Raw genomic sequence first — 24,060 nt, 5'->3', positions numbered from 1 at the left:
ACTGAGGGGGCTATATACTACTGGGGGGAGCGCACAGGGGGCTATATACTACTGAGGGGGCTATATACTACTGGGGGGAGCGCACAGGGGGCTATATACTACTGAGGGGGCTATATACTACTGGGGGGAGCGCACAGGGGGCTATATACTACAGGGGGGACCTCACAGGGGGCTATATACTACTGAGGGGGCTATATACTACTGGGGGGAGCGCACAGGGGGTTATATACTACAGGGAGGACCTCACAGGGGGCTATATACTACTGAGGGGGCTATATACTACTGGGGGGAGCGCACAGGAGGCTATATACTACAGGGGGGACCTCACAGGGGGCTATATACTACTGAGGGGGCTATATACTACTGGGGGGAGCGCACAGGGGGCTATATACTACAGGGGGGACCTCACAGGGGGCTATATACTACTGAGGGGGCTATATACTACTGGGGGGAGCGCACAGGGGGTTATATACTACAGGGGGGACCTCACAGGGGCTATATACTACAGGGGGAAAGCACAAGGGGGGCTATATACTACTGGGGGGAGAGCACATGGGTGCTATATACTACTGGGGAGAGCTCACAGGGGGCTATATATTACAGGGGGACAGCGCACGGGGGGGCTATATACTACAGGGGGAGCTCACAGGGGGCTATATACTACAGGGGGAGAGCACAGGGGGGCTATATACTACTGGGGGGAGCTCACGGGGGCTATATACTACTGGGGGAGCTCACAGGGGGCTATATACTACAGGGGGAGAGCACAGGGGGGCTATATACTACTGGGGGGAGCTCACAGGGGGCTATATACTACTGGGGGACAGCGCACAGGGGGCTATATACTACTGGGGGACAGCGCACAGGGGGCTATATACTACAGGGGGAGAGCGCACAGGGGGGCTATATACTACTGGGGGGAGCTCACAGGGGGCTATATTCTACAGGGGGAGAGCGCACGGGGAGGCTATATACTACTGGGGGGAGCTCACAGGGGGCTATATACTACAGGGGGAGAGCGCACAGGGGGGCTATATACTACTGGGGGAGCTCACAGGGGGCTGTATACTACAGGGGGAGAGCGCACAGGGGGGCTATATACTACTGGGGGAGCAACAGGGGGCTATATACTAAAGGAGAGCGCACAGGGGGGGGCTATACACTACTGGGGAAGCAACAGGGGGGCTATATACTACCAGTGATGCAAACAACCTCCAACTCCAGACTACACGGATTATGGGGCGCAGGTCCAACTTGAGATCGAGGCACAGTGAGTAATAAAAATGTTTTATTGTGGAGACTCAACGCGTTTCGGAACCGCACCGGTTCCTTTCTCAAGAGTCATGATACTGATAAAACAGAACAGCACTATATATCACAAACCAAGATGACATTAAAAGGGGAGGAGGACTCAGACCCTCTCACTTCAATCAACACAGACACCTGTAACACCAATAAAGAAAGGCATATAGCTATATACTACATTGCATTAAAATACAATAATATATAAGAAGAGTATATAAAACGAATATGTATATAAATAAAAATAATAATATGTGTAGAAAATGTATTAAAAAAAAAAAAAAAACTCTTTTTTAAAAAAAAAAAAAATCCTTTAAAAAAAAAAAAAAACTTTTTTTCTTTCCCTTTTTTTTCTTTTTTCTTTTTTTTTTTTTTTCTTTCCCTCCTTTTTTTTAAAGGAGGGAAAACGAATATGTATATAAATAAAAATAATAATATGTGTAGAAAATGTATAAAAAAAAAAAAAAAATCCTTTAAAAAAAAAAACAAAAAAAAACAAAAAAAAAACAAAAAAAAAAACAAAAAACAAAAAAAAAACAAAAAAAACAAAAAAAAAACAAAAAAACAAAAAAAAAAGGATTTAAAAGGATTTTTTTTTTTTTAAAAGGATTTTTTTTTTTTTTTTAAAGGAGTTTTTTTTTTTTTTTTTTTTTTAAAGGATTTTTTTTTTTTTTTTTTTTTATACATTTTCTACACATATTATTATTTTTATTTATATACATATTCGTTTTCCCTCCTTTAAAAAAAAGGAGGGAAAGAAAAAAAAGGATTTTTTTTTTTTTTTTTAAAAAGAGTTTTTTTTTTTTTTTTATTATTATTTTTATTTATATACATATTCGTTTTATATACTCTTCTTATATATTATTGTATTTTAATGCAATGTAGTATATAGCTATATGCCTTTCTTTATTGGTGTTACAGGTGTCTGTGTTGATTGAAGTGAGAGGGTCTGAGTCCTCCTCCCCTTTTAATGTCATCTTGGTTTGTGATATATAGTGCTGTTCTGTTTTATCAGTATCATGACTCTTGAGAAAGGAACCGGTGCGGTTCCGAAACGCGTTGAGTCTCCACAATAAAATATATTTTTATTACTCACTGTGCCTCGATCTCAAGTTGGACCTGCGCCCCATAATCCGTGTAGTCTGGATTTGGAGGTTGTTTGCATCATTGTTTCCTGTTGGATATCGGGAGTGGCTGCGGTCCTTGATATATACGCTGCAGAGTGTTGTGCCTCCCTTTGCACAACCACATCAGGTGAGGGTTGCCGTGCACCCCTATCCCTTTTTCACCTTGCCCTTCTGATCCTCGCCATGGAGCGCTGTCGCCCTTTGTTTTTTCTATATACTACCAGGGCAGTCACCCCCTTTGTACCTAATATCAAAGGCCTGGTGAGAGAGAAAAAAATGCCAGTTTTCCCGCTAATAAGCAGCAATTCTGTATATAAATAGTTGAACGTTTGTGACAAAGTAACAGAACACATTTCCTACTGATGTTCAGCTCGGACCTTCACCTGACAATAGACCCCGGTAAGTGGAGCTTCACTAAAAGTTGTTGAGTACCCCTGCTCTATATACTCCTGTGTATGTCTCCTCCTGTACATATGTATCCTCTATATACTCCTGTGTATGTCTCCTCCTGTACATATGTATCCTCTATATACTCCTGTGTATGTCTCCTCCTGTATATATGTATCCTCTATATACTCCTGTGTATGTTTCCTCCTGTATATATGTATCCTCTATGTACTGCTGTGTATGTCTCCTCCTGTATATATGTATCCTCTATATACTCCTCTGTATGTCTCCTCCTGTATATATGTATCCTCTATGTACTGCTCTGTATGTCTCCTCCTGTATATATGTATCCTCTATATACTCCTCTGTATGTATCCTCTATGTACTGCTGTGTATGTCTCCTCCTGTATATATGTATCCTCTATATACTCCTCTGTATGTATCCTCTATGTACTGCTGTGTATGTCTCCTCCTATATATATGTATCCTCTATATACTCCTCTGTATGTCTCCTCCTGTATATATGTATCCTCTATGTACTGCTGTGTATGTCTCCTCCTGTATATATGTATCCTCTATATACTCCTCTGTATGTATCCTCTATGTACTGCTGTGTATGTCTCCTCCTGTATATATGTATCCTCTATATACTCCTCTGTATGTCTCCTCCTGTATATATGTATCCTCTATATACTCCTCTGTATGTATCCTCCTGTACATATGTATCCTCTATATACTCCTGTGTATATCTCAACCTGTATACATGTATCCTCTATGTACCCTTGTATATATGTCTCCTCCAGTATATATGTATCCTCTATGTACTCCTCTGTATGTCTCCTCCTGTATATATGTATCCTCCTGTGTAGGTCTCCTGTATATATGTATCCTCCTGTGTAGGTCTCCTGTATATATGTATCCTCCTGTATATATGTATCCTCTATGTCAGGAATAGGGAACCCTGGCTCTTCAGCTGTTGCAAAACTACAACTCCCATCATCTATGGTAAGCCTATGGCTGCCTAGGTATAATGGGAGTTGTAGTTTTGCAACATCTGGAGAGCCTTGGTTGGTCCCCTCCCCCTGCCCTATGGCCTGCTGTGTAGGTACCTGGCTTCCTGCAGACACCATCTTCTCGGTCTTCAGGCTCTTCTAGCCCAGACACAGGAGAACCAGCTGGGAGGAGAGAGCGGCCTCTGGTGGCCGGAGGAAGATACTGCGTACAGCAGTTTGCTTTTTACCATAAGCCTCATAGGCTTATAGGAAAGCATAATGGCCACAAAGGAGGCGGGGCTTAACGTCATGGGGGGCGGGGCTTCAGCGGCCGCTTCCATCACAGTCCGGATCCACAGCACAGCCACAGGTAAATATGACAGAAGAGGGGCGGGGCTGTAAGCAGGGGAGGCGGGGCACTGAGGACTGCCCCCCGGCCCAGCCCGCCCCTGATACCAACTCACTCCTATATTATACCAACTCATTCCTACATTATACCAACTCATTCCTATATTATACCAACTCATTCCTACATTATACCAACTCATTCATATATTATACCAACTCATTCATATATTATACCAACTCATTCCTACATTATACCAACTCATTCCTACATTATACCAACTCACTCCTGTATTATACCAAATAATTCCTACATTATACCAACTCATTCCTACATTATACCAGCTCACTCCTGCATTGCTCAGGTTACATAAAGCTATGGTACACTATTACATTATTAAACATTGTTTCTTTTTTCTTTTTATAGCACTAAAATGTCCACCAAACAGCCACTATGAGCAATGTGGCCCGGCCTGCCCAGCTACTTGTGTGCACCCGGCATCCCCATCCACATGTTCTCTGCCGTGTACTGAGGGTTGTGTGTGTGATGCCGGCTATGTCCTCTATGACACAATGTGTGTTCCAAGAAGCCAGTGTGGATGTTGGGAAGACGGAAAACATTACCCTGTAGGCTCTGAATTCTGGACGGATGACACATGTACTAAGAGATGTCGATGTCCCTCAGCGGGAAGCAGCTTAATCTGTGAATCTGCCTCCTGCCCCCCTGGGAAATATTGTGGTATCACCAATGCAGAACCCGGCTGTTATGATCTGTCATTCGGGAACTGTGTCATTTATGGAGATCCTCATTACAACACGTTCGATAAAGAAATCCACCACTTCATGGGGATCTGTACCTACACCCTCGCCAAGCTTTGTAGCAACACCACTTCTCTTCCTTATTTTAATATCGAAGGGAAAAACGAACATCGTGGGAACCCGACAGTGTCTTATATCCAGAGAGTTATGGTTGAGGTTTATAACCATCAAATAACAATGGTGAAAAATGAGCCCAGTAGAGTGTTGGTAAGTTTAACGTTTTTTTAATGGATCTTGTTAGCGGGAACTTCAGTTGGTTTTTAATCTAAGAGAAATGAATATATTTGTATTTTCAAGGTAAATGGCATCTGGACAAATCTGCCGGTAAGCCTGGTGAATGGATCCCTAGTGGTATCGAGAAGCGGTAGATACGTCATTCTGGAGACCGATTTCTACCTTACAGTCTCCTACGACACTGATCACACAGTTGATGTGAAAGTACCAACCACATATTATAATCTGACCTGTGGAATATGTGGAAACTTCAATAACGATCGGCGTGATGACTTATTGATGCCTAATGGACAACTGGCCCAGAACTCCAATCAGCTGGGAGAGAGCTGGAGGGTGGAAGATGATGATCCATTGTGTAACACGGTTGTCCCTACACCGCCACCACCATGTCCACCAGAGAAGGAGGAACTTTATGGAAGTGATGCTTTCTGTGGCTTGTTGAAGGATAAGAATGGCCCCTTCCAGGCCTGCCACTCAGTCATCAACCCCGAGCGCTTCTTTGACAGCTGTGTGTTTGATCTCTGTGCACTTGGGGATAGCGCTTTATGTCAAGCAATAGAGGCCTATGCAGATGCCTGTCAGAGGGCTGGTGTCGTGATTGCTTGGCGAAACTCTTCTTTCTGTCGTAAGTATTCTGTCATTGGGCATTTAATTTTACTGAAGTGATACATAAATCACTAGTACAAATGAAAGTGAGAATCCTTATAATATATCTTATCAGAGAAAAATGCTTCTTTCTCCACTAATAGGAAAGATCCCCCTCCCCAACACACACATACACACACCTTCCTACATAACTCATCCATAGTCATCTCACTAAAATATCAGGTCACAACTGCCTAAAAACAGGTATGGAGAAGGGAGGGTGAAAGGGAAGTGGTTATATAGAGGCGGAGGCACAGAGTGAGACACAGGGAGAAGCTCTAGCAGGTTGTAATGAGTAGTACATCTCTCACCTGGGATATGTCCACATCCTACACTGCTCAGTATGGCTGTGTAATGTCTTCCATGCTGGTGATGTAATGGTCAGAATTATTGCTGGTTGCACACACATACACGGCCCTTTATCAATGATTTGTTCCCTTTTCCTATTATGATGAGATTTGCTAATACAGTATATAATCTTATTATTCTGATCTCTCCAGCCATCCCATGCCCCCCAAATAGTCACTATAATGGATGCAGCACTGCTTGCCCGGCTACATGCTTAGACCAGAATGCACCGACCACCTGCAATAAGCCGTGTACTGATGGCTGCGAGTGTGATGGCGGCTTTGTGCTGAGCGGAAGCTCTTGTGTTCCTGTCAGCGACTGCGGATGCTTTTATGATGGCAAATACTACCAGGTCAGTAAGGAATATCATATGGAATAACAAAACATGTCATAAATGTAATAGAAGTCATTGTATATATAGGACAGGATAATGTAGACCAGTCTCTCAATGGAGAACCCGCTAATGTCACATCTCATACTATTATCTCATTCCAATTTAATATCCTGTAGAAAAATGAAGTTTTCTGGAGAGGGGAATGTATAAGTCTCTGTACATGTCAAGGAAACCATGTTGTCAGCTGTGTTGATCAGTCATGTGCCCCCAATGAGGTGTGCCAAGTCCTGGATGGGGTGAAGACTTGTGTTCCTAAGGTCACTACGACAACTCCTACAACCACCACCACCCAACCCACCCCAACACCAGGTAACATGCTCTTTTTTCTAATTTGTCTATTTTCTATATTTTAATTGTAGATTATTATAAAGTCTCGTCCAGGAGAAAGGTACAATCTGGCAGAAATGCACACAGTCAGTGTAGTCTACTCATGAGCTAGGACAATTGACACTAGGACAATATGGTCTCCGGAAGGCAGCTCGGAGGTGCAAAAAGCGAAAGCAAGATACAAAATAGTCCACAGTAAAGGAAAAGAGGTTGCACTCAGCGATTTGCTGAAACTCAGTCCATTTACTGACAATCAGAAGAGCTTGTGCGGGGAAGGGAGGTGAGCGGAGGTGCATCTAGGGGCCTTGGACGCACCTGTGCTCACTTCTCTTCCCAATACAGGCTCCTGTGATTGTCAATAAATGAATCGAGTTGAAGCAAACTGTTAGGTGCAAGCTCTTTTCCGTTACTGTGGACATTATTGTAAAGGCTGCCATCTTGTTTAAGCCATTTTTAATAACCTTAATCTACATGCTTTATAGCGAACCTCATGGACATAGACAACATCAACATATCCGTACCCTGGTACAGATTCTGTAGCATCCTCCATGTGATTATTGTGTATACCTCTGTTATCTATATACTGCTGTCACCACTCACTGTGTTCCTGCCTATTTGGATAAGAATCGCTGGGAATGGTTCCCTTACACTGTAGAATATTGTTGGCTCTACCCACCATTCGGCCATTAATCTAGCGTGCATGGGGCTCTACTGAACGACCACCGACAGATGATAGAAAATGACGGCCCGACCTTTTCTCTGGGGAGAGATGAGCAGCAGTTCTTTTATCACTTATTGAAGGTGTACGGGGACCTTCAGCTCAGCTTTAACCCTGGTGGCCTGTATGAAGTGTAAGATTTCAGGATTATTGTATAATATAGATAGTAATATGGACAATTTTGAAAAATTAGAAAGATTACAAAGAAATCTCTTTAACATAAAAGCACGGATAAAACAATAGGGAATCTTGTGATGAGACATTCCCTGTAATAAGTCTGTAATTCATAGTCGGCAGGAATAATATGAGGGACGTTATAGGATTATTGAACCGATCATCTTCTACTGTTATTATATGTGATAACAATTGTTTCTAAATCCATAGAAGATGAGACTATAAGACATTTTCTTCCTCTCTCTTCAGACGCCTGTAATCTCGATTGTTCATTTGATGTTGATCTATGTAACTGGAAGCAGTCGGTGAATGATGATATAGACTGGATACGCTGGAGTGGGGAAACTCCATCTCCTCTCACTGGTCCTTCTTTTGACCACACAACTGGAGGTAAGCTCACATACTTACATGTGTACATATATATATATATATATATATATATATATATATATATATATATTTGATAATTTTTTATCTATAAATAGAAATTGCAATCACTCTAGTATCTAGCTTAGATGAATATTCGGCACCAGGTGGGGCGCTACACCTTGGACTCCTGGTCCCTGGACTTTTCTCCCTATATTATGATATGGTGGTCCCCATCCTTATCCTTAACCCTAACCTGTTATCTATTTAACTTTTAATTGTTTGTGTAAAAAAAATCTTTTGTGTGAAAAATTTCTTCAATAAAACTTTTGAAACATTAGATGAATATTCAGTATATTAGGATGATTGGCCTAATGTAAGGCAGCCAGGCGGTGTGCGGTGTGGTCCCAGTTGTGTCCTTTCTGCTGCCGCTCATCACCTCTTGTTGCCCCATCCTACCAGCTGCCGGCTCCTCTGCTGCATTTGGTCCATAGCAGTTGGTGTCCGCCGGCTTCTTCTCTCCCCCCGGCCTGGGCTCCGTGCTTCTCACCTGCATCCCCCCCTCCTAGATTTACAAAGCCAACATGCTCCTAATTATTACAATATTCTATCCATATTTTCCAGGCGGATTCTACCTGTACATCGATGGCCGTAATTCATACTATGGAAACATAGCAAGACTGGAGAGCCCTGCCAATTGTTTCCCAGGAAGGCAGTGCTTGCGCTTCTGGTATCACATGTATGGGGTGGCAGACTATATGCAGCTGAGGGTGTCCGTTTTGAGAGCAAGTGGTTTGGAAGTCGTGTTCGACCGCATGGGCAATGCCGGAGATGTGTGGCGTTTCCAAGAGGTTATCCTGCCGGGCAGTAACATCATCAGGGTAATATCATTGTGCTGACAACTAATTATTGTTCTCTTTATACATATTTTATATATTTATTCCGATAATAATTTCCAGTTAAGCAGCTTCTTATATAAAATCTTTAGTTATATCGAATCCCATGAGAATAACGTCCGTCTCATCAGCAATAATACATTGTCATTCCAGATTTATATTGAAGGAATTAGAGGGGAAGATTTCCGCAGTGATGTGGCCATTGATGACATCTCTTTTAGTTCTTGTGCAGGTAATGTCATTGTTTAATTTGAGACGTGTCATTTAACGGCCGTTGTTTTAAAATGTAGTTAATTATTTGCCAGTAAATGGCGGCCATCCACTAAGTTTCAGCAGTGTGTGAGCATAGCCTTTCTGTGTTTTCCATCCACTCCTGGTGGATACTCAGCAAAAATACTGTGTGTGAGTTTAGCCTAACCATGTATTTCTCTAGTTGTACTGATTTTTACTAAATTCACTGGACAAAGTAATAAAATAATATAAATATCTAAGAAAAGAAATGTTCAGAATATCAGCATGGAGAAAAGGAAGAGAAATATCGTAACTTTCAGTTTTTTCTAAATATTTACTTCAATTTCTAAATATTCACTTCAATTTCTATTATTTTCCTCCGATCTCCAGATTCTACAACCACAAGCACCACTACTACCAGCACCACCACCACAACTACTCCAACAACTACCAGTAAGCCCCCAATCCCACCAGGTACAGTAAGCATGTCACTAAGGAATTGGAGACATCGGGATATATTGTACATTCATGGAGTTAGATATTTGTTGCTTAGTAATAATTGTTATTATACTTACTGTATAGGTGTCATGTATTTCCTGCTGACTAGTATATATATATATACTGTGTGACTTATATCGCTTATCCTACCTCGTTTTAACAAAATTTTAGATTATAAGATTCTTGCTTGGATAAAGTTTCCAAACATAAGAAGATTTCAAGGATTTACTTACTAAGGCCATGTTCCCACTATGTTTAACATTGGCCGTTCTGTGACCTGACCGGGTCACAGAACGGCCGGTGTTACTGAAGATCATCCTGGCTGGTACCGCAGTATCGGCTGGATGATCTTCAATACTAATGAATTCGTAAAAAAACCCTGAACTTAATAAATGTCCCTCATGGATTTTAAAAGGATGGAACAGGCATATGGTCTGCATGGGGCCCAACTATAATGTAGTGTCTATGTTCTTCATCCAGCAATTACATTAGTTACTATTAAGGTTCATATACAGAGAAACCTCTCAGCCTATTATCCGAAGCAAAATAACATTTAGAAAGTAATAAAGTAAAAAAAAGAATAAAACTCCCAGAATGCGGAATCTGTCTTTTAGGTTTATGTGCTGTCTGGCTCTTATTATGTCTCATGTGTTCACAGGGTCATGTGAGGTCAATGGAGATCCCCATTATTACACCTTTGATAACCAAGTCCATCACTTCATGGGCACCTGCACTTACACTTTATCCAAACTCTGTGACCATGATGGAGATCTGACAGACTTCAATGTGGAAGCAGCAAATGAGCACAGAGGAGGAAATACTAGAGTGTCCTATGTCTCGTCTGTGAGTGTGGACGTGCACGGATCCCGCATCACACTGGAGCAGAACAGACGGGTCACGGTAAGTTACTGATCTATCCCCATTACTGAGTATACTATAAGAGCCTAATATTACCACGTTATAGGATAATAAATGTTATTTACTATAAATGGATCCTATATATACAGCAGAAACATAAGAGTACATGGCCGTCTCTCCTATCTAATAATTGGCTTCTTAAAAAAAAAACAAAAAAAACAACAACTTTAATCACGTAGCATACTGAAGTATATTTTTCTATATGAAATACGGCTGTTTTTATTCCATATTTTACAGATGTTTTTTCCTTCTATTCTACCTATCTGTTATTTCTATGACTGCAGGTGGATGGGGATGTTGTCACCTTACCAGCAGCTCTAGTACCGGGTATTAATATCTTCCTGAGTGGACATGATGTTGTGGTCACTACAGCTTTTGGCCTGAATGTAAAGTTTGATGGAAACCATAGAGTGGTGGTGACTGTTCCGGCTGAATATGCAGAGAAAGTGTGCGGCCTGTGCGGTAATTTCAATGGGAACCAGACTGATGACTTCCTAAACCCAGATGGAGGATTAGAGCCGGACTCCAACAGCCTTGGGAACAGTTGGCAGGTGGACAATGACACCAGGTCGGTCACTGTTACCTATAATTATGTGACTGATATATTACTGCTGTTTGTGGCTTCTGTTCTGCTGGATGATTCCTTATATACTCTATCTAAGCATAGGACACAAGTCACTGGCACCGAGATGGATTTCTAATCTGATTCGTCTTTTATGAATCTTTGTAACTCTTCCTACTGCCAACAAGCTCAGGGGAACCGTATTCTATCCCAGAATGGGAGTCTATGTGTCCGCTATGTGAATGAAGTAGGAGCTGAGGATGCTGTCACTCTATGTAATAAGTATGAGAGTGCGGAAGGAGCTGAGCCCTGTACTCGGCCATCTATGTCAGTCCCATAATGAGTGAACTCACATAGCGGACAAGAGACCTGGGTTCTCATGGGAGGTGGCGGGAAGATCAGATACTTATAGACTATCCTGTGAATAGGAGATGGTATAATTGTAGGATAATCCCTTTAATCTTACTTTAAAATCACTGGACTGTTGAATCAGGCAGCATGGAAACAGTTAATAGTAGTACTGTCACTGTATATATAGACTTGGTTATCAATATATTTGAGATATTGTATTAATAAGCAAGTATTCTCTCTATAAGATGTACACCTGGAGAAGAAGTCCAGCCAGACTGCACTGATGATGAGAAGGACGCCATTGCCAGTAACAGCTTCTGTGGAATCATCACTGACAAGAATGGTCCATTCAAAGACTGCCATGGAGCCGTGGACCCTCTGGTCTATTTCAACAATTGTGCCTATGACTTGTGTGAACTCAATCTGGACCCTGGCGTCCTGTGTGACAGTCTTCAGTCCTATGCACAAGCTTGTCAGTCTCATGGAATCACAATAAGTCCCTGGAGAAATGAAACTTTCTGTCGTAAGTTCCACAAGGCGATGTAGTAATATATTGTAACATTATACCAACTCATTCCTATATTATACCAACTCATTCCTACATTATACCAACTCATTCATATATTATACCAACTCATTCCTACATTATACCAACTCATTCCTACATTATACCAACTCATTCCTACATTATACCAACTCATTCCTACATTATACCAACTCACTCCTATATTATACCAACTCATTCCTACATTATACCAACTCATTCATATATTATACCAACTCATTCATTATACCAACTCATTCCTACATTATACCAACTCATTCATATATTATACCAACTTATTCCTATATTATACCAACTCATTCATATATTATAACAACTCATTCCTACATTATACCAACTCATTCCTACATTATACCAACTCATTCCTGTATTATACCAACTCATTCCTACATTATACCAACTCATTCCTACATTATACCAACTCATTCCTACATTATACCAACTCATTCCTACATTATACCAACTCATTCCTGTATTCAGGGGGGATTCTAGCCTCTCTGCTGCCCGAGGCGAACTTTAGAATGACGCCCCCCCCCCCCCCGTCAATCCGCCCACATTATAATCCACTACTGCCCCCCCCCCCCCACTGCTGTCCCCAATAAACATAATGTTTGGTCCCTTTCTGCACAGAGGATGTCAGGAGAGGAGGGGGCTGACTTTATAGGAGAGGTCCCAGCAGCACAGAGGATGTCAGGAGAGGAGGGGGCTAATCCTATAGGAGAGGTCCCAGCAGCACAGAGGATGTCAGGAGAGGAGGGGGCTAATCCTATAGGAGAGGTCCCAGCAGCACAGAGGATGTCAGGAGATGAGGGTGCTAATCCTATAGGAGAGGTCCCAGCAGCACAGAGGATGTCAGGAGAGGAGGGTGCTAATCCTATAGGAGAAGTCCCAGCAGCACAGAGGATGTCAGGAGAGGAGGGTGCTGATCTTTTAGGAGAGGTCACAGCAGCACAGAGGATGTCAGGAGAGGAGGGTGCTGATCTTTTAGGAGATGGTCCCCCTCTTCCCCCCTTATAGATGGCCCCCCTCTTCCCCCCCTTATAGATGGTCCCCCTCTTCCCCCCTTATAGATGGCCCCCCTCTTCCCCCCCTTATAGATGGTCCCCCCCCCCTTATAGATGGTCCCCCTCTCCCCCCCCCCTTATAGATGGTCCCCCTCTCCCCCCTCCCTTATAGATGGTCCCCCTCTTTCCCCCCCTTATAGATGGTCCCCCTCTTCCCTCTCTCCCCCCCCCCTTATAGATGGTCCCCCTCTCCCCCCCCTTATAGATGGTCCCCCTCTTCCCTCTCTCCCCCCCTTATAGATGGTCCCCCTCTCCCCCCCCCCCCTTATAGATGGTCCCCCTCTTCCCCCCCCCTTATAGATGGTCCCCTCTCCCTTATAGATGGTCCCCCTCTCCCCCTCCCTTATAGATGGTCCCCTCTCCCTTATAGATGGTCCCCCTCCCCCCCTTATACATGGTCCCCCTCCCCCCCTTATACATGGTCCCCCTCTCCCCCTCCCTTATAGATGCCCCCTTATAGATGGTCCCCCTCTTTCCCCCTCCCTTATAGATGGTCCCCCTCTTCCCCCCCTTATAGATGGTCCCCCTCTCCCCCTCCCTTATAGATGGTCCCCTCTCCCTTATACATGGTCCCCCTCCCCCCCTTATACATGGTCCCCCTCTCCCCCCTCCCTTATAGATGCCCCCCCTCTTTCTCCCTCCCTTATAGATGGTCCCCCTCTTCCCCCCCCTTATAGATGGTCCCCCTCTCCCCCCCCCTTATAGACAGTCCCCCTCCCGCCCCCCCTTATAGATGGTCCCCCTTTTCCCCCCCTCCCTTATAGATGGCCCCCCCTTATAGATGGTCCCCCTCTTTCCCCTCTCCCTTATAGATGGTCCCCTTCCCCCCCCTATAGATGGTCCCCCTCTTCCCTCTCCCCCTCCCTTATAGATGGTCCCCCCTTATAGATGGTCCCCCTCTTCCCCCCCTACCTTATAGATCGTCCCCCTCTTTCCCCCCTCCCTTATAGATGGTCCCCTTCCCCCCCTACCTTATAGATGGTCCCCCTCTCCCCCCCCCCCCCCTGCACAGCAGATAAAACAAAAACAAAAAACAGCACACAACTCACCTGCCATCCGTTCCCCCGTCGAGCCTCTCTGGTCTGGTCCCGGCTGATGTGCGGCTGCCCGGGGTGTCCCGTCCTGTCCCCGGCAGCGCGCGCATCAGAGAGCTCCCCGTGCGCCTGTGGCTGTGACTTCCGGCGCACGGGGATCTCTCTGATGCGCGCGCTGCCGGAGACAGGATGGGACACCTCCGGCAGCCACACTAAGGCTAAGGCTGCATTCCCACGTTCCGTGATCCTGACGGATCACGGACGTGGAATGCATTTACCGGAGTCCCCCCGCGCCCGGACAGCATCTGTAATGAGATGCTGTGAGCGGGGGAGACTGTATTCATAAGCGCCGCGCTGTAGTAACAGCACCGCGCGGCTGATTTATTACAGTGCGGCGCTTATGAATACAGTCTCCCCCGCTCACAGCATCTCATTACAGATACTGTCCGGGCGCGGGGGGGCTCCAGTACATGGTACAGTCAGTGGCGGATTATAATGTGGGCGGCCGCCCGAACCGCTCATATTATAATCTGCCACTGAATGCCGCCCCCATGAAGACAGCTGGTGGCGCCGCCTGAGGCAGACGACTCAGGTCGCCTCATGATTGCGGCGCCCCTGCCTGTATTATACCAACTCATTCCTACATTATACCAGCTCATTCCTGCATTGCTCAGGTTACATAAAGCTATGGTACACTATTACATTATTAAACATTGTTTCTTTTTTCTTTTTATAGCACTAAAATGTCCACCAAACAGCCACTATGAGCAATGTGGCCCGGCCTGCCCAGCTACTTGTGTGCACCCGGCATCCCCATCCACATGTTCTCTGCCGTGTACTGAGGGTTGTGTGTGTGATGCCGGCTATGTCCTCTATGACACAATGTGTGTTCCAAGAAGCCAGTGTGGATGTTGGGAAGACGGAAAACATTACCCTGTAGGCTCTGAATTCTGGACGGATGACACATGTACTAAGAGATGTCGATGTCCCTCAGCGGGAAGCAGCTTAATCTGTGAATCTGCCTCCTGCCCCCCTGGGAAATATTGTGGTATCACCAATGCAGAACCCGGCTGTTATGATCTGTCATTCGGGAACTGTGTCATTTATGGAGATCCTCATTACAACACGTTCGATAAAGAAATCCACCACTTCATGGGGATCTGTACCTACACCCTCGCCAAGCTTTGTAGCAACACCACTTCTCTTCCTTATTTTAATATCGAAGGGAAAAACGAACATCGTGGGAACCCGACAGTGTCTTATATCCAGAGAGTTATGGTTGAGGTTTATAACCATCAAATAACAATGGTGAAAAATGAGCCCAGTAGAGTGTTGGTAAGTTTAACGTTTTTTTAATGGATTTTGTTAGCGGGAACTTCAGTTGGTTTTAATCTAAGAGAAATGAATATATTTGTATTTTCAAGGTAAATGGCATCTGGACAAATCTGCCGGTAAGCCTGGTGAATGGATCCCTAGTGGTATCGAGAAGCGGTAGATACGTCATTCTGGAGACCGATTTCTACCTTACAGTCTCCTACGACACTGATCACACAGTTGATGTGAAAGTACCAACCACATATTATAATCTGACCTGTGGAATATGTGGAAACTTCAATAACGATCGGCGTGATGACTTATTGATGCCTAATGGACAACTGGCCCAGAACTCCAATCAGCTGGGAGAGAGCTGGAGGGTGGAAGATGATGATCCATTGTGTAACACGGTTGTCCCTACACCGCCACCACCATGTCCACCAGAGAAGGAGGAACTTTATGGAAGTGATGCTTTCTGTGGCTTGTTGAAGGATAAGAATGGCCCCTTCCAGGCCTGCCACTCAGTCATCAACCCCGAGCGCTTCTTTGACAGCTGTGTGTTTGATCTCTGTGCACTTGGGGATAGCGCTTTATGTCAAGCAATAGAGGCCTATGCAGATGCCTGTCAGAGGGCTGGTGTCGTGATTGCTTGGCGAAACTCTTCTTTCTGTCGTAAGTATTCTGTCATTGGGCATTGAATTTTACTGAAGTGATACATAAATCACTAGTACAAATGAAAGTGAGAAACCTTATAATATATCTTATCAGAGAAAAATGCTTCTTTCTCCACTAATAGGAAAGATCCCCCTCCCCAACACACACATACACACACCTTCCTACATAACTCATCCATAGTCATCTCACTAAAATATCAGGTCACAACTGCCTAAAAACAGCTATAGAGAAGGGAGGGTGAAAGGGAAGTGGTTATATAGAGGCCGAGGCACAGAGTGAGACACAGGGAGAAGCTCTAGCAGGTTGTAGTGAGTAGTACATCTCTCACCTGGGATATGTCCACATCCTACCCTGCTCAGTATGGCTGTGTAATGTCTTCCATGCTGGTGATGTAATGGTCAGAATTATTGCTGGTCGCACACACATACACGGCCCTTTATCAATGATTTGTTCCCTTTTCCTATTATGATGAGATTTGCTAATACAGTATATAATCTTATTATTCTGATCTCTCCAGCCATCCCATGCCCCCCAAATAGTCACTATAATGGATGCAGCACTGCTTGCCCGGCTACATGCTTAGACCAGAATGCACCAACCACCTGCAATAAGCCGTGTACTGATGGCTGCGAGTGTGATGGCGGCTTTGTGCTGAGCGGAAGCTCTTGTGTTCCTGTCAGCGACTGCGGATGCTTTTATGATGGCAAATACTACCAGGTCAGTAAGGAATATCATATGGAATAACAAAACATGTCATAAATGTAATTGAAGTCATTGGGGGACATTTATCAAACTAATTGCGCCTGTTTTTAATCTTATAGATCTAGTTTGCACTTAGACAAGACTATCCAAATTAGATGCGACTTTTTGAATTAGATTTTTTGTTGTTAATTAGATTGAAAGTGCGCCAGAATTCTTTTTTAGCTAAATTTATTAGCTGCGCAATTTTTTAAAAAGTCGCATATATTGGCGCATCGCTACGTCTGCTCCGAACCAGTTGAATTTATTAGACTAATTAAAAGACCATTATTTTAAAGACACATTTACTATGCTATTAGACATATTAGACAATTTATATAAATTTAACTAAACACATTAGATTGGAAATTAGGCCAAAACATCTTTGACAAAATCGTGTTTTTAGATTTTTTAGTAAATATCCCCCATTGTGTATATAGGACAGGATAATGTAGACCAGTCTCTCTATGGAGAACGCGCTAATGTCACATCTCATACTATTATCTCATTCCAATTTAATATCCTGTAGAAAAATGAAGTTTTCTGGAGAGGGGAATGTATAAGTCTCTGTACATGTCAAGGAAACCATGTTGTCAGCTGTGTTGATCAGTCATGTGCCGCCAATGAGGTGTGCCAAGTCCTGGATGGGGTGAAGACTTGTGTTCCTAAGGTCACTACGACAACTCCTACAACCACCACCACCAAACCCACCCCAACACCAGGTAACATGCTCTTTTTTCTAATTTGTCTATTTTTTATATTTTAATTGTAGATTATTATAAAGTCTCGTCCAGGAGAAAGGTACAATCTGGCAGAAATGCACACAGTCAGTGTAGTCTACTCATGAGCTAGGACAATTGACACTAGGACAATATGGTCTCCGGAAGGCAGCTCGGAGGTGCAAAAAGCGAAAGCAAGATACAAAATAGTCCACAGTAAAGGAAAAGAAGTTGCACTCAGCGATTTGCTGAAACTCAGTCCATTTACTGACAATCAGAAGAGCTTGTGCGGGGAAGGGAGGTGAGCGGAGGTGCATCTAGGGGCCTTGGACGCACCTGTGCTCACTTCTCTTCCCAATACAGGCTCCTGTGATTGTCAATAAATGAATCGAGTTGAAGCAAACTGTTAGGTGCAAGCTCTTTTCCGTTACTGTGGACATTATTGTAAAGGCTGCCATCTTGTTTAAGCCATTTTTAATAACCTTAATCTACATGCTTTATAGCGAACCTCATGGACATAGACAACATCAACATATCCGTACCCTGGTACAGATTCTGTAGCATTCTCTATGTGATTATTGTGTATACCTCTGTTATCTATATACTGCTGTCACCACTCACTGTGTTCCTGCCTATTTGGATAAGAATCGCTGGGAATGGTTCCCTTACACTGTAGAATATTGTTGGCTCTACCCACCATTCGGCCATTAATCTAGCGTGCATGGGGCTCTACTGAACGACCACCGACAGATGACGGCCCGACCTTTTCTCTGGGGAGAGATGAGCAGCAGTTCTTTTATCACTTATTGAAGGTGTACGGGGACCTTCAGCTCAGCTTTAACCCTGGTGGCCTGTATGAAGTGTAAGATTTCAGGATTATTGTATAATATAGATAGTAATATGGACAATTTTGAAAAACTAGAAGTTCTTAAACATATATTGAACATAAAAGCACGGATTAAACCATAGGGTATCTTGTGATGAGACATTCCCTGTAATAAGTCTGTGATTCATAGTCAGTAGGAATGATATGAGGGACGTTATAGGATTATTGACCCGGTCGTCTTATACTGTTATTATATGTGATAACAATTGTTTCTAAATCCATAGAAGATGAGACTATAAGACATTTTCTTCCTCTCTCTTCAGACGCCTGTAATCTCGATTGTTCATTTGATGTTGATCTATGTAACTGGAAGCAGTCGGTGAATGATGATTTGGACTGGATACGCTGGAGTGGGGAAACTCCATCTCCTCTCACTGGTCCTTCTTTTGACCACACAACTGGAGGTAAGCTCACATACTTACATGTGTACATATATATATATATATATATAATTGATAATTTTTTATCTATAAATAGAAATTGCAATCACTCTAGTATCTAGCGTAGATGAATATTCGGCACCAGGTGGGGCGCTACACCTTGGACTCCTGGTCCCTGGACTTTTCTCCCTATATTATGATATGGTGGTCCACATCCTTATCCTTAACCCTAACCTGTTATCTCTTTAACTTTTAATTGTTTGTGTAAAAAAATATCTTTTGTGTGAAAAATTTCTTCAATAAAACTTTTGAAACATTAGATGAATATTCAGTATATTAGGATGATTGGCCTAATGTAAGGCAGCCAGGCGGTGTGCGGTGTGGTCCCAGTTGTGTCCTTTCTGCTGCCGCTCATCACCTCTTGTTGCCCCATCCTACCAGCTGCCGGCTCCTCTGCTGCATTTGGTCCATAGCAGTTGGTGTCCGCCGGCTTCTTCTCTCCTCCCGGCCTGGGCTCCGTGCTTCTCACCTGCATCCCCCCTCTCCTAGATTTACAAAGCCAACATGCTCCTAATTATTACAATATTCTATCCATATTTTCCAGGCGGATTCTACCTGTACATCGATGGCCGTAATTCATACTATGGAAACATAGCAAGACTGGAGAGCCCTGCCAATTGTTTCCCAGGAAGGCAGTGCTTGCGCTTCTGGTATCACATGTATGGGGTGGCAGACTATATGCAGCTGAGGGTGTCCGTTTTGAGAGCAAGTGGTTTGGAAGTCGTGTTCGACCGCATGGGCAATGCCGGAGATGTGTGGCGTTTCCAAGAGGTTATCCTGCCGGGCAGTAACATCATCAGGGTAATATCATTGTGCTGACAACTAATTATTGTTCTCTTTATACATATTTTATATATTTATTCCGATAATAATTTCCAGTTAAGCAGCTTCTTATATAAAATCTTTAGTTATATCGAATCCCATGAGAATAACGTCCGTCTCATCAGCAATAATACATTGTCATTCCAGATTTATATTGAAGGAATTAGAGGGGAAGATTTCCGCAGTGATGTGGCCATTGATGACATCTCTTTTAGTTCTTGTGCAGGTAATGTCATTGTTTAATTTGAGACGTGTCATTTAACGGCCGTTGTTTTAAAATGTAGTTAATTATTTGCCAGTAAATGGCGACCATCCACTAAGTTTCAGCAGTGTGTGAGCATAGCCTTTCTGTGTTTTCCATCCCCTCCTGGTGGATACTGAGCAAAAATACTGACTGTGAGTTTAGCCTAACCATGTATTTCTCTAGTTGTACTGATTTTTACTAAATTCACTGGACAAAGTAATAAAATAATATAAATATCTAAGAAAAGAAATGTTCAGAATATCAGCAGGGAGAAAAGGAAGAGAAATATCGTAACTTTCAGTTTTTTCTAGATATTTACTTCAATTTCTAAATATTCACTTCAATTTCTATTATTTTCCTGCAATCTCCAGATTCTACAACCACACGCACCACTACTACCAGCACCACCACCACAACTACTCCAACAACTACCACTAAGCCCCCAGTCCCACCAGGTACAGTAAGCATGTCCCTAAGGAATTGGAGACATCGGGATATATTGTACATAGATGGAGTTAGATATTTGTAATAATTATTATACTTACTGTATAGGTGTCATGTATTTCCTGCTGACTAGTATATATATATACTGTGTGACTTATATCGCTTATCCTACCTCGTTTTAACAAAATTTTAGATTATAAGATTCTTGCTCGGATAAAGTTTCCAAACATAAGAAGATTTCAAGGATTTACTTACTAAGGCCATGTTCCCACTATGTTTAACATTGGCCGTTCTGTGACCTGACCGGGTCACAGAACGACCGGTGTTACTGAAGATCATCCCGGCTGGTACCGCAGTATCGGCTGGATGATCTTCAATACTAATGAATTCATAAAAAATGCTGGACTTAATAAATGTCCCTCATTGATTTTAAAAGGATGGAACAGGCATATGGTCTGCATGGGGCCCAACTATAATGTAGTGTCTATGTTCTTCATCCAGCAATTACATTAGTTACTATTAAAGTTCATATACAGAGAAACCTCTCAGCCTATTATCCGAAGCAAAATAACATTTAGAAAGTAAAAAAGTAAAAAAAAGAATAAAACTCCCAGAATGCGGAATCTGTCTTCTAGGTTTATGTGCTGTCTGGCTCTTATTATGTCTCATGTGTTCACAGGGTCATGTGAGGTCAATGGAGATCCCCATTATTACACCTTTGACAACCAAGTCCATCACTTCATGGGCACCTGCACTTACACTTTATCCAAACTCTGTGACCATGATGGAGATCTGACAGACTTCAATGTGGAAGCAGCAAATGAGCACAGAGGAGGAAATACTAGAGTGTCCTATGTCTCGTCTGTGAGTGTGGACGTGCACGGATCCCGCATCACACTGGAGCAGAACAGACGGGTCACGGTAAGTTACTGATCTATCCCCATTACTGAGTATACTATAAGAGCCTAATATTACCACGTTATAGGATAATAAATGTTATTTACTATAAATGGATCCTATATATACAGCAGAAACATAAGAGGTACATGGCCGTCTCTCCTATCTAATAATTGGCTTCCTTAGGAGAAGAAAAACAACTTTAATCACGTAGCATACTATAGAATGTTTTTAGATATAAAAATTGTCAGTTTTTATTCCCTATTTTACAGCCATTTTTTCCTCTAACTCTTCTATTCTACCTATCTGTTATTTCTATGACTGCAGGTGGATGGGGATGTTGTCACCTTACCAGCAGCTCTAGTACCGGGTATTAATATCTTCCTGAGTGGACATGATGTTGTGGTCACTACAGCTTTTGGCCTGAATGTAAAGTTTGATGGAAACCATAGAGTGGTGGTGACTGTTCCGGCTGAATATGCAGAGAAAGTGTGCGGCCTGTGCGGTAATTTCAATGGGAACCAGACTGATGACTTCCTAAACCCAGATGGAGGATTAGAGCCGGACTCCAACAGCCTTGGGAACAGTTGGCAGGTGGACAATGACACCAGGTCGGTCCCTATAATGTTACAGGACATACAGAGCTTAGATCTATCAGTTTCTCACCTATTTGCTTCCTGACCTTTATACATTTTATCACAGCGTGCAATGTGTACAAATAGCATGTATAATAATTACCATTTTATTAGCATTATACCAGTGTATATAGTGCTCAGTCCATATCCATTGTAACCTATCCATGATATATCTGCCCATTCTCCCATAAGGTGTGCTCCAGATCCAGACACTGAGCCGGACTGCACCGATGAGGAGAAAGAGACCATTTCCAGCAGCAGCTTCTGTGGACTCATCACCGACAAGAACGGCCCATTCAGAGATTGTCATGGTGTGGTGGATCCTCTGGTCTACTTCAATAACTGTGTCTATGACCTGTGTGAATTGGATCTGGATCCTGGTTCCCTGTGTGACAATCTTCAGTCCTATGTACAGTCCTGTCAGTCTAATGGAGCCGTCATACATCCCTGGAGGAATGACACTTTCTGCCGTAAGCCAAACTTATACAATCTCCACAGTCTCTTGTTGGCTTCATCTATAGTCTCTCTATAAACCTTTATAACTATACAAAATGGAGGCAGTGTACACACAAGTAGCGGCTGTAGCCTGGATGAGATGTAGCCTATATAGATATTGCTGATACCACTTTATGTTCCTTATTTCTTCCGTTTCTGCCTCTGTGTTACAGCTCTCACGTGTCCACCAAACAGCCATTATGAAGAGTGTGGGACAGCCTGTCCTGCCACCTGCGTGAATCCAGGATCTCCATCTAAATGCAATCTGCCCTGCACAGAATCCTGTATATGTGATCCCGGCTACGTGTTGTACGACAAGAAATGTGTGCCCAGTCTTCAGTGCGGATGCTGGGAAAATGATAGACATTACCCTGTAGGATCTGAATTTTGGAAAGATGACACTTGTACCACGAAATGTAAATGTCCGTCACCTGGAAGCAGCTTAGTGTGTCAGAGCGACGCATGTCCCAGTAACCAGTACTGTGCGGTGACAAACGGCATCCCTGAGTGTGCATATTACACGTACGGCGTCTGCAGAGTACACAATGACCCCCACTACGAGACCTTTGATAAACAGACCCACCACTTCATGGGTCTGTGCACATACACTCTGTCTAAATTATGCAGCAACTCCTCATCCATTCCGGACTTCAATGTGGAAGCCAAGAATGAACATAGAGGAAATCCGTCTGTCTCCTATGTGCAGAGAGTACTTGTGGAAGTCTATGGTTACAGAATACATATTGTAAGGAAGGAAAAATCCCGCATTTTGGTAAGACGTCTATATTTATCTTATACACCATATTTCTTGGAGCATAACTGGTTTGTACGGAATACAGAACTTCTTCCACCATCACTCTCATTGCAGGTCAATGATGTTTGGACCACTCTTCCAGTAAGTCTGAATGGAGGGGCAGTGAAAGTGTCTATAAGTGGGCGATATGTCGTTTTAGAAACCGATTTCAAACTGAAGGTTTCATATGACGCGGATCATTCTGTGGAAGTGAAAATACCCGACACATTTGCCAATGAAGTTTGCGGTATGTGCGGCAACTTCAACAACCGCAAACCGGACGACTTCCTGATGCCCAATGGACAGCTGGCCCAAAATTCCAATGAATTAGGAAACAGTTGGATAGTCTATGACAAAGATGATCCATACTGTGGAACTGGACCAACCCAACCCCCGCCCTCAGTGTGCCCCCCAGACAAGGAGAACCAGTATAAAAGCGACGCATTCTGTGGTCTGCTGGCAAGTCCAGATGGTCTGTTTAGTATCTGTCACTCTGTGGTCGATCCTGAGAACTTCTTTGAGAGCTGCGTGTTCGACCTCTGCGCTTTGGATGGAGACAAGAATGTTTTGTGCAGCGCTCTAGAAGCTTATGCTGATGCCTGTCAACAACAAGGGGTCACCATTCCAAACTGGAGGAACCTGACATCTTGTGGTATGTATT

The 24,060-nt window shown here is 43.3% G+C and overlaps 1 protein-coding gene across 6 annotated transcripts in view; it reads left to right on the top strand.

Moving 5' to 3' along the window:
• LOC138795392 (uncharacterized) overlaps positions 1–24,060 on the top strand; it is a 145,471-nt gene that overhangs the window by 35,825 nt on the left and 85,586 nt on the right. For 2 of the 6 annotated variants that reach the window (XM_069974400.1, XM_069974396.1), the window contains exons 20-43: positions 4,581–5,179; positions 5,270–5,831; positions 6,352–6,551; positions 6,710–6,902; positions 8,062–8,202; positions 8,803–9,059; positions 9,228–9,306; positions 9,696–9,779; positions 10,462–10,703; positions 11,006–11,289; positions 11,880–12,157; positions 15,034–15,632; positions 15,722–16,283; positions 16,804–17,003; positions 17,554–17,746; positions 18,893–19,033; positions 19,614–19,870; positions 20,039–20,117; positions 20,507–20,590; positions 21,259–21,500; positions 21,804–22,087; positions 22,304–22,581; positions 22,780–23,378; positions 23,475–24,051. In XM_069974400.1, the coding sequence (XP_069830501.1) occupies positions 4,581–5,179; positions 5,270–5,831; positions 6,352–6,551; positions 6,710–6,902; positions 8,062–8,202; positions 8,803–9,059; positions 9,228–9,306; positions 9,696–9,779; positions 10,462–10,703; positions 11,006–11,289; positions 11,880–12,157; positions 15,034–15,632; positions 15,722–16,283; positions 16,804–17,003; positions 17,554–17,746; positions 18,893–19,033; positions 19,614–19,870; positions 20,039–20,117; positions 20,507–20,590; positions 21,259–21,500; positions 21,804–22,087; positions 22,304–22,581; positions 22,780–23,378; positions 23,475–24,051 (7,014 nt within the window). The remainder of the gene's footprint in view (positions 1–4,580; positions 5,180–5,269; positions 5,832–6,351; positions 6,552–6,709; positions 6,903–8,061; positions 8,203–8,802; positions 9,060–9,227; positions 9,307–9,695; positions 9,780–10,461; positions 10,704–11,005; positions 11,290–11,879; positions 12,158–15,033; positions 15,633–15,721; positions 16,284–16,803; positions 17,004–17,553; positions 17,747–18,892; positions 19,034–19,613; positions 19,871–20,038; positions 20,118–20,506; positions 20,591–21,258; positions 21,501–21,803; positions 22,088–22,303; positions 22,582–22,779; positions 23,379–23,474; positions 24,052–24,060) is intronic. The other 4 variants (XM_069974397.1, XM_069974398.1, XM_069974401.1 and 1 more) reach the window with 4 other exon arrangements.

The sequence above is a fragment of the Dendropsophus ebraccatus genome, chromosome 6 (assembly GCF_027789765.1).
Source record: "Dendropsophus ebraccatus isolate aDenEbr1 chromosome 6, aDenEbr1.pat, whole genome shotgun sequence".
NCBI classification, from domain to species: Eukaryota; Metazoa; Chordata; class Amphibia; order Anura; family Hylidae; genus Dendropsophus; species Dendropsophus ebraccatus.
Note: the sequence above shows the minus strand (reverse complement) of the source record. Positions and strands in the feature narration are given on the sequence as shown.